General features: G+C 35.3%; 1 protein-coding gene across 2 annotated transcripts in view; it reads left to right on the forward strand.

Annotated features, from left to right (window-relative positions):
* The window catches only part of LOC103154404 (dihydropyrimidinase-related protein 2), a 32,005-nt gene that overhangs the window by 3,229 nt on the left and 17,857 nt on the right, over positions 1-10,919 (forward strand). The window contains exon 1 of one of the 2 annotated variants that reach the window (XM_007575672.2): positions 733-1,302. The exons of the other annotated variant lie outside the window; for it this stretch is intronic. Coding sequence (XP_007575734.1) covers positions 1,261-1,302 — 42 coding nt within the window. The 5' untranslated portion in view covers positions 733-1,260. Of the gene's footprint in view, positions 1-732; positions 1,303-10,919 lie in introns of those variants that run through there. 2 annotated transcript variants of the gene reach the window in all.

Here is a 10,919-nt window from a genome sequence, read left to right on the forward strand (position 1 = left end):
AATTTTTCTGAGATTAATCTAAAAAGTTTAGAGTTATTTTCACACACATTTTTGACTATGGAAACTCCAAAGTTTTGTAGAGATTAATATTTTTGTCTCCAATTTGTTCCACTTTTGGACCTCAGAAATTTTTTTTCTTGAAAATCCCTGAAATGAATTAATTTTTTCCCCCCTTTTGCTAAAATGAGGGGGGAAAGTCATGAAATTTTTTGAAAAATTTCAGCTTTTCAAACTCTGAAAACCAGAATTTATTTTAGATTAATCTCCAAATTTCAGAATTTTTTTACAGGAAATTTTCTCCTTTGTTCTTCTGTCTTCAGCTCCAGATCAGTGTGAAAACATGTTCATTTAATTTCAGAGGAACTGATTGAATGCAGATGAAGCTGTTTATTAATAATCTTAATATCTTTTTTTAAAATTTTATTTTATTTTTTAAAAAGGAAAATGAATTTGACACCCAGAAGTAAATAATAGAAATTTTTTGGAGTGATTGAATTGAGCTGTTGCTTAGCAACAGTCATCCAGATTTATTTGATATTCACTCAAATTTTTCAAGTTTATTAGTACAGCATATTTCAGCATCAAGGCGGTTCAAAGTCAATATTAGCTACGTTTCATCACACAGGTGTAATATGTTGGTCAGTGTTTCATTTATTATGGTTATCAAGTCTAAACATATGTGTTTTTCAGTTTTTATTTAAAGGAATTTGTAAAACAATCTCCAAACGCCTGTAAATGTTTCTGCTTTCCATTTTGCCTCACAGTTTAGCCTGTATAGATGCAGAAAAAACGTGTTTATTTTAATAAAATTCCCAGTTTTTGCAGCCAGTTTGTGATAAAATCAGATCCTGAGTTAAGATGGCTGCTGGGCGTTTCTTCCTGGGAATGTGTGCAGCTCCCCCTCCTCCTCTCCCTCCATCCTAATCCATGAAGGGAATTGATGGCATTAGAGCCGCTCGCCTGTCAATGAAGCAGGGCGAGGCTCTGCGCATGCGCGGTGCGGACCCTTCCAGTGCGGGCTGCGCCTCCTTTCTGCTCTTGTCTGGTTCCGCGTTGGGAAGGTAACGGGTCTCGGCGCGCCGGTGGAGAGCTGGGTTCGGCTGTCAGGGTTTGGGTCTGAACTTCCGAGGTGGTTTGGGTCGCTCCAGGTTCGGCTGTTTCCGCTCCCTTTAAGAGGCTGCACGCTGGTAATCCGCACTCCTCCGTCTCCAAAAAAATCAACAAAAATCCCCCCAAAAACGAGCAGGAGCGCCGGGAAAGATGTCGGGATACCAGGGCAAGAAGAACATCCCCCGCATCACAGTAAGTCCCCGGCTTCCTGCGGGTCGGTCCCGCGGCTCGGGTTCGGTGTGGGCCTGCGGGCGTGGACGCGAGATGTCACCGGGCTGCGTTTGGTGACGCAAAATCTCAGCTCGGATCTGCAGGAGTTTGTCTTTAAAGATAATTTTCATCAGACAGAAGCAGTGGTGTGTCCGCAGCATCTTTGCGACAAGTGTCTGCGTGAATCTGAGCTTAGGTTCCCCACGCTTTGTCTCCTGCGGTTTCCAAGCCAGTGGAGATTTCACGCCGGTGGTCTTTGTTAGGCACCAACTGGTGGGAGCGTAGCGATCCCCCTCCTCAAACTGCCTTTTTATCCATTTATTCATTCCTCCAGGACAGCCATCTTCATTCCTTCCGCGCTATTTTTAGCAGATATTAGCGGTGGAAGCAGATTATTCCCCTGAATTCATGGCAGAGCTGCAGGGATGATGGTTTCAATGGAAAGTGGAGAGCAGGGAGGGGACGCAGGGTCCTATTTCCTTCATGTTTCTGCTTCAGCTGTGCAGTGAGGGCAGGATGCATGCATGCAGGCTGGGCAGGAAGGAGGTCACTGTCTCTACACTGGAATTTAAATCAGATAAAAAGATAAAACATCAGGAGTTTTGCATTTATTTACAACAGGGGAATCCAAAGATACAGATGGAGACTTTTAATTTACATTTTCTTACACAAGTAAATGTAAAATGCAACATAAAGTGGTTTAATAAAAAGATAAAAACCAAGTTTATTCAGACTTTTACTGAAATTCGTACCAAAATCAGCTTTTGTTCCTTAATTTATTCCTTAATCTTGGATAAATATAGCAACTGTTTAGAATCAAAGTGATCCAAACCCTGTTTTTGTTAATTCAAATAAATTTATTCAATCAAACCTAAAAAATATGCTTTTTTAATACAACAAACGTGCAAAAAAAGGAAAAAAGGAGTACATTTCTGCCAAAAACTGGAATTTTCAGAGTAATTTCAGAAATTTTAAAGAAAATTATATTAAAAACAAAAAAATCTAATTTTTAGATTATCTGAAATTTTCTGCAAATCAGAAATTTCTGTATTTCAAATGTCAAATTAAAAAAAATATTTTATTTTTTTAAATACAGCAAAGATGGAAAATCTGTGGTGGTGTGTTGTAGAAAAAAGGAAAAATAAGAGTAAATTTCTGTCAAAATCTCTGAAATTTTGTAAGTTTTATTGGTCGATTCAGATTTATTTGTCAATTTTTGGAAAATAAATTGTCTGGTGACCGGAATCGGATTATTCTTTCACAAACCGACAACAAAGACATCATAAAAATTCTCCGATTGCAGTTTTGTTGGACGATTTCTGTTGTGTTACAGTTTTGAAATTAGAGATGCAGAGAACTTGTCTGGCAACTGATTCAGAATCAATCAATGATCAATCCAGTCAGCCACACTGGAAGATTTTTGTTTTTTATTAAGAGAAATATTTTTCCCGCAAATGCTACTTTTGCCTGGTGTCTCTCTTTTTATTGTTTGATCATGAACTTTGACCTTAACTGAGGTGAGGAATGAGCTGTTGATTGTCTCTTGGAATAATTTTATTTTCCTCTATTTGTGTATATAGTTATTTTAAAGCTTTTATTTCTTGATTTCTTTTGATAGAGGTATGAAGCGTTGTAATCGGACTGAAATAATCGATGGCTAATTTAGTAATCGAATAATTGTTAACTGGAAAAAACAACCTCAAAAATAAAAAAGTTGTAAGACAGCATGGTAGAGGAAAAAATTTGCTAATTTTCATCAAAAAACTTGAAAATTTGCTGGGAAAAAATTCTGAAATTTTTAGATTTAATTTTATGTAAAAAATATGACATTTTCTGAGTTTCAACATTTTTTTTCTGACAAATTTTTAAACAAGAAGTTTCTTAGCTTAATGTCGAAATTTCTGAGATTTTTTTTGGCAGAAATCTACTACTTTTTCTTCCATCTTCAATTGTGCTAATACTCAGTAATTAGGCCCAAAATGACAGAAAAACATGCACATTTTATGTTTTTATCTATAAATATATTTTACCCAAAGATCAGAACACAGCTTTAGCTTCACCAGGTTAAAATTTGTAAAAGAAATCCGTTTTTAAATTGGGTTATTAATCAGTTCATCCACAAATAATCAATATTTCAGCCTTACATTATAAGTCAGCAGAGAGATTTGAGTTTTCCACATATTGACGTTAGAAGTATTTTTTTAAGTGCAGATTCTTATTTTACTACAAACAATCAAGTATTCACTTGGTTAATTCTGCTGTTATTGTGTTATAGTGTGTATTTTGTCACTTAAAATGGAATTGAACTGTTTTATTTGAATATTTTTAAGTTTTTCTATTAATGTATAATAGTTAAATGGAAAATTTGCAGAATGTTGAGATGTTTTTATCCAATTAATCAATACTAAGATAACCGTTTAGACATACTTTATTTTGCTTTGTGTTGTGTTGCCTCATTTCTTGTTTATTTATCTGAATTTGGATAAAGAAATTTAAATTAAATCACACTGCAAAAACACAAAATCTTACCAAGTGTTTTTGTTTAATTCTAGTGAAAGTATCTCGGTAAATTTGAAATAAGACAAAACTAACAAGTAACTTTTCAGGATGATACAGGAGCTTATTCCTTATGACATGGGAAAAATGTCTTGTTAAAGTGAAATAATCTCCCAGTAGAACTGTACTGCGTTGCTAGGCAACGGGCGGGGCTTGGCTGCGGTTGCTAGGTAACGGTGTAGAGGAACATTCTACCAATGGAACTAGAACTTCTGACTTAAAACAAGCTCCTATTTCTTGTTGAAAAGTTACTTGTAAGTTAGTTTTATCTTATTCCAACTTTACTGAGACATTTTCACTAGAATTTAGACAAAAATACTTTGTAATATTTGTGTCTTTGCAGTTTAGCTACCTTTTATGTTTATATTTTCAGCTTTTGTTTGTCTGATTTTAAATTTTTATTTAATCTAACACCTTTAAGTGTCATTTAGAAGCAGAAACGGGATATCTTTGGGTCTGGAGGCGTTTCTGACAGGAGGTTTTGTAGATTTTCTTCTTCTGCTGAAGCGCTGCAGGAGCAGCTGCTGCTCGGCGCAGAGATCAGCGGATTAGGGGGTTCCTGCAGTCGGACGTAAATGGATAGACGTGATTATTCTTGAGAAGCACTTGAAAGAAAAAGTGGGTCAGAGACGAAGCTGATGTCTCTGGAAACCTGAGATTTAAATACATTAAACTGTAGTTTTTCTGTCATCTCCTATCAGTTCTTTTTATTTTTAGTTTTCCTTTTTCTTTCTAATTTCATAGAGGAGTCATTAAACTGAACAGACGCTGCGGAGGAAATGAATGTTAAGTTGATTAAAACCCAAAGCAGGAAAAGCCGAACAGGAGACAAACGATGTCAGTGTTTGGCCGACCGTTTTTTTAATGAATCGGTTTGAGTTAAATATTTAGCTGAGTCTGAATGCTGAGTCCAGCTGCACTTCCATTAAATATGAATGAGGATCTGCAAATTCACCACCTGGAAGCTTCCGCAGCGAAAATGTGGAAACTGACTCTGACCATATATGAGCAAAAACAGAGTTTTGTTTTAAAAAAAGGAGCTTTACTTTCTAATAAAGTTACTAAGCTTCAACTCATTTGCATAATGAGCCAGAAATGCTTGAAGAAAACAGAGGAGACAAGGCAATGTACAAGGAAAAGACAAAACAAAATATACACATTTCTTGACAAAAATGCATGTTTAAGTGAAAGGAAAAACAAATATGTCTACTTTTATTTTTAATTACATCAGTTTTGGTCTTCCATATATTTTATTCCACCAATCCATTATAGATATTTTTTGATGACTAAATGAATTAAAAAGTGGGAGAAAAATATTTCAAACAGCAAACATACCTGAAAAATAATCAGTTTTATTTGATTATTCATTCAAATTGTAATTAAAGGCTGAAACGATTAATCGGATTAATTGGTTATTGAATTAATTGTCAACTAATCAATTAATCGTTAACAAAAGCTATGTAAAAAAGGCTGCTTGGTGATAAAAACGACATATTCAGAGAAGTTATTAACCCAAAACGCTACAGTAAATATGTAAATTTGATATTTAAGATAAAATCCTCATTATTTGTGTATTTTCTTAACCATAAAACGAAGCAGGTTATTTGCATCTTTTATGATATTTCTAATACAAAAAGCTCAAGAAAAATGAAAAATGTATCCAATTAATCATCAGAAAAATAATCGATTACTAAAGTAACTGTCAGTTGGAGCATTAACAGTAAGACGCTGACTGCTCATAATCTCTCCACAGGAACACATTTCATAGTCTAAACCTTTCAATATCTGATTAAATAATTGAGAAAAATAATCTAATATCAAAAAGAAATTTGATAATGAATGAAAGAAAAATAAAATGGATGTTTTTTTTCTGTAAATTGATATAAAAACCTGAAAATATTATTAATAAATCATCATTCAGTCCCTAGTTTTCTGTGAGAAAATAATTTAATCTACTTATTATTCTGGATTATTCAGTGTATGTCACAATCAGATTTCACTTTGAGAATCATCTAATTTTTAAGATAGTGACTGCCAACAATCTCTCAATAGGAAACCATTTAAGAAAATATGCTATAAAATATTTGATTTGAAAAACGAAATAAATTAGACATTAAATAAATTGTATTGCCTGAAATATAATGTTATCATTATTGAGTTAATCTGGCTTTCACTTTAAAATCTGACCAAGTTATAAAACATGTTTTCATTCTGATGCGAGTCATAAATTTAGATGAGAGCAGAAAGAAAAAGTTATTTTAGGAAACAAAAGGAGTCTTTTGTTCAGGATGGAGGATAAAAATAGATTTTCTATTTTAAGACCGTTTGTAGATTATCAGGACGAATCACAGGACTCTAAATTAAAAAACATTTCAGAGTTCATTAAATGGTTTCTGATATATCCTTCTTACAGACTCGTTTCCCACACGTACAGCTAATGTTTGGTGTTTCCTGACATGGGTGGTTTGGCTCTTTGCCAAGGGCGCTGCTGTGTCGGGGGCGGGCACGAGAATATATGATATAAAACTCATAAAATATGAGAAAGTTTCTTGTTATATAGATGTAATGAAGTTCAGTTCAGCTCAGAACAAACACATTTTATACAGCAGAGTGATATATTGGTGGCTCTACACCAAATTTATCAGTTTTACAACAAGTTTGAAATTCTTAAAGTTTTTTTAATCTAATAATTTCAGAGTTTTTTGGCAGAAATTTCCTCTCCTTTATGCTGTTGTAACCAGCAGTGTTTGCTGGTCTGGTGCTGGGAACCAGTTCCCACCGCCGCCCTACCTCACCGTCGGCCATCACGTCTCACAGCTGACGGCCCAACGGTCCAATCAGCCGCCCATCGTCCGACTCTGCTTGGCATTTCTGACCCTTTCAGCTTCAATCTGAACGTCTTCATTCATAAAAACCCAGAAACGAACTCTGCTCTAATCACAACAGAGACTCTGTTGGATCCTCGACGCCTGGCGGCAGAAAGGAGGTCAGCCAGGGGTCAACGACCAGGGGAGAGGATTTTATTACAAACTTTGAGTCAAAAAGACAGTTAAGAAAGATTAAACAACATATTTTAAGTTTTTATAGCAAAACAAAGATTTTCTTTAAAACTTTTTGTGTTGAATAAAAACTTCTTTGTTGTTTTTTGTGTTACAAATTGAGATATAAAATTTAGAGAAACATATTCAGCTATAAAACAAATTTTCTTATGCTAACAGATTAGGCAAATGCTACATAGCTGCAGTAAACAGCATCACTGAATTAAATTTAAGGCTTTTTAAGATCATTATTTAATGTAAACACCAAAAAAAATAATGTTATGCCAATTAAAATTCCCGTTTTTAACATTTTCAATTCAAACTTTCTGAAGCTAAAGGAGGTTTGTGGAGCAAAATAAAAATAGAAGAAGCAAAAAAAGCATTAATAAACAAGTTTAAGACGTTGCTTTTAAATATTTTTTTTGATAAACCCTTTTATTTGTTGCTAACAAGCAGGAAACAAGTTGAGAGTAAAGTTTTAATCCTTCAGCTGAAATTTGATGGGCTTTTATATCACTAAATGGGAAAAATATGTTTTAATAAGCCTTTTTTGTCTTATCTTGTAGATGTTTTGTGTGGTTGAGTTAAAGTTTCATATTTTAAACCAGGTTTCAGCCCATTTTGTGGTGTTTTTCTCTGCACATTTAGTCCGTTTTTATGGTTTTTCCTGCAGCTTTGCGAACAGAAATATGGTTGTTTTGCGTTTTCGTTTTTGCTTCATCCAGGAGGAGACGCGTAATTCAGCTGGCAGCTTTCTCCACCTGACTTCCTCAACGTTTCCCAGGATATTTTCCCCTTCAGAAACACAACACAAAATGTTGCCAGGTTACGCCTGAGCCAGACTTTTTACTCTGCATCCTGCATTTCGTCAGGTTACTTTCTGGTTTCTGTTTCTTTTTAATTATGGCACAATTTTAGCTCATGTTTCTCATTTCTAATGTGAGTTTAGCGTCTTTTCCATCATTGTTTTGGATTTACAGCCTGCAGCTGCTGTAATTCTCTCTCATTAATCCAAGGAGTCACTTTACTGCAGCTGTTCTCGTTACAAAAACAAAAGGCATGCTAAATTTCCTGCACCAAAATTGAGTTTTTTATTACATTTATAACTGTCTAGATATGAAGTTCAGTTTTAAATGTAGGAATAAATTGGTGGAGTTCATCCGAATTGAGTATTGTTGTTTGTTTAAACAAAATAATTCATTAATATTGATGAAAAAGTTAAATGATCTATTTAAACAAGACTAGCAACATTCCACTGATAACTACTGAAGCACCGATCCACTTTATTCACTTCCGATACCGATATCTGAGGTTTAGTATTGGCTGATTCTGATACCGAATTCACTTAAAATGTTTATTTTTTTAAAACATGGACATAAATGTATGAAAGTACAAATTTATCTAATAACTTTGCACTAATACTGAACATTTAAATACACAAATAACTTCAGAGGATTGGTCAAAAATATATTTAATAATTTCAGCCAGCGCCATTAATGTGAAATAAATAATAAAGACAGAAACACAATGTCAGTCAAACGTGTAAGAATAAACTGCAACAAACTTCTTTCAAACAGTTTAGTAAATATAATGTAAAATAAATAATAAAGCATAGAAATAGACTGAATAGATTTATGGATGATGATACCCAATCTAGAATAGTTTTTAATATCGAGGCCGATACCAATTTTTGTATCGGATCGGTGCATCTCTACTAATAAAGAATTATTGACTTAAAACAAACTGAAAAGTTACGTTTAAGTTAGTTTTGTCTTATTTTGACTGTAATAATATATTTAAAGTAGAAATTAGACCAAAAAGTTTCAAAAAAATTTCCCAAACTCATCATTTTCGATGGAAAAGTAAATATTTTGTTTTGAAGAACTACAGATCAGTTTTTACTCATCATAGTCGGTCTGTCGTCCACTTCCTGTTTGCTTTATTCCCATTCACCATGCCTGATTCAAACCCAGAACACTCACTAAATCAGGGGTGTCCAAAGTGCGGCATGTGGGGCATTTGTGGCTCCCAAAAAACTATTTCAAAACAAAAAAAACTAATCAATAATTATTAAGAACGATTCTGATTAATCGCTTCAGCCCTCCATCCGAGTTGCGACAATAAAACATTTTTGAACACAGCTTCACTTTACTCATCCAGCAGTGAAGTTTAAGTTGCCAAATAAATTTAGTTTATTCTAACGCAGGATTTACCGTCCAGACCTAAAGCTGAGTTTGGACCGAAGTCCCGGAGCCTTGCAGAGATGTTCCGTTTAGTGGAGCCAGAGTGGATCTGGGTCCGGTTCTGCTGCTGCCCGCCTCGAACAGAGAGGCCTTTGTTAGCCGGGGACGCCCGAGTCCTTGTGACCAGACCGGCCACGCCTTCTTTGGAGAGGGAGAGATGGGGACACTGGTGGAGCTGGGGGGCTCCCCACCTCTTCCTCCTCTTCCTCTGCTGGTACAGCAGCAGGGAGGATGATTGATCACATGGTTTGCTCTCTCATTGGTCGGCTCCTCGTGTCTCTCTGCAGTGCTGAGGCAGGATGGGTGTGTCCGTCTGGTTCTTTTATTGTCTTCTAACCAGGGCCGGTCCAAGCTGTTTTGGGGCCCTAAGCAGATTTTCAATGAGGCCCTCCATACCAACATGTCCGAAGCTTCTCTATGTGTATAACATACATATCTCTACTGTTGTTTGTTTGTTTGGATCCCTTGGAACATGAGTGTAAGATCCCATCTCCCTGCTGGAGGCAAGAAGTTGCTAGCTGACAATGACTAGCATTGGTTTTAGCTGCTAAGTTGTCAATATAATGCGCTAAATGTTAAATATATGGCTGATATATGAAAGAAAAAGGGACGCAGTGCTTTACTACACTACGACAACTAGATAAGTTCTGGAAAAATATTTAATTAAGAAAAAACTAATCGAGGGAGTGGGAAGTAGGCTAGTTATGCTAGCTTGACTATGATAACCTTGACATCTAGATGTGCTGTGGAATTTGGTGTGTTTCAGTTACAAAAAAATAATAAAAATTAGGCAATCTAAACACAATAACTCTGACAGATAATCAGTAGAGCAGGTGTTTAAATTAGCTAATCAACCGCCACAGTGTTAGCTTAGCTAATAGCAGTGCTAGCTAATCTACCACAGCAATCAATTATTAATAATCACAAAAAAGCCATCAAACTAAAAATATAAAACTGTAACGGACTGAATGTTCTGTTCTTTGTGTGGGAAATGTTTGAGTGTTTATTGGTGTTGAATCCTGAAATGTAAGGTAGCGTTGTTGTCAGTTGCTATGGCAACAAGTCTGTTTATTCAATTGATTTTTCTCGAGTAAAAGAAACGGCGTACTAATGTAAGTAGGATTGAAGATGGTTGGATTTGTTTGCTTTTAAAAGACTGAGATTTGTATTGAACTGGCACTAAAGAAATTAAAATTAATTGTTTTAATGTGCATTTTGGAAAGCTGCTTTAGGAGACCCAGTAGAGCAACCTCAATAATAATTTATTTCCACTTCCACTTAATGCAGGGGTGTCAAACTCAATTTCACCGAGGGCCACTTCAGCATATTGGCCACCCTCAACGGGCCACATTGACGGTACAAATCAGGAGTGCATCTCTGCTAAAACACACCCCAGACAAAAGGTTGACTTCCCTCATTCAGTTCTGTAGAGGCTTATAATGAGTCAATGGTCCAGGTGTGTTAGAGAAGGAATGCATCTAAAGCTGCAGATGGTAGCTCTGGAAAACTAGACTTGGGCAGCCCTAGCATAAATGTATGAAAATACAATGTTAAAATTAAATTAAACATCCCATATAGTTAAATAACTGATTTTATGTATTGAAGTTTAAATATTGCATTTGAGTTTCCATGGATGTAAAATTACTGCTCAGTTTAAAAATTACAATAATCAGTGTTTAAAGGTAAGCAAACAAACAATAAAAACAAGTCACATGGGCAGACATTACAGATTTTACTCAAAGATTTAGTCTCAGAGGCAACT

Source organism: Poecilia formosa, unplaced genomic scaffold (genome assembly GCF_000485575.1).
Source record: "Poecilia formosa unplaced genomic scaffold, Poecilia_formosa-5.1.2 Scaffold385, whole genome shotgun sequence".
NCBI classification, from domain to species: Eukaryota; Metazoa; Chordata; class Actinopteri; order Cyprinodontiformes; family Poeciliidae; genus Poecilia; species Poecilia formosa.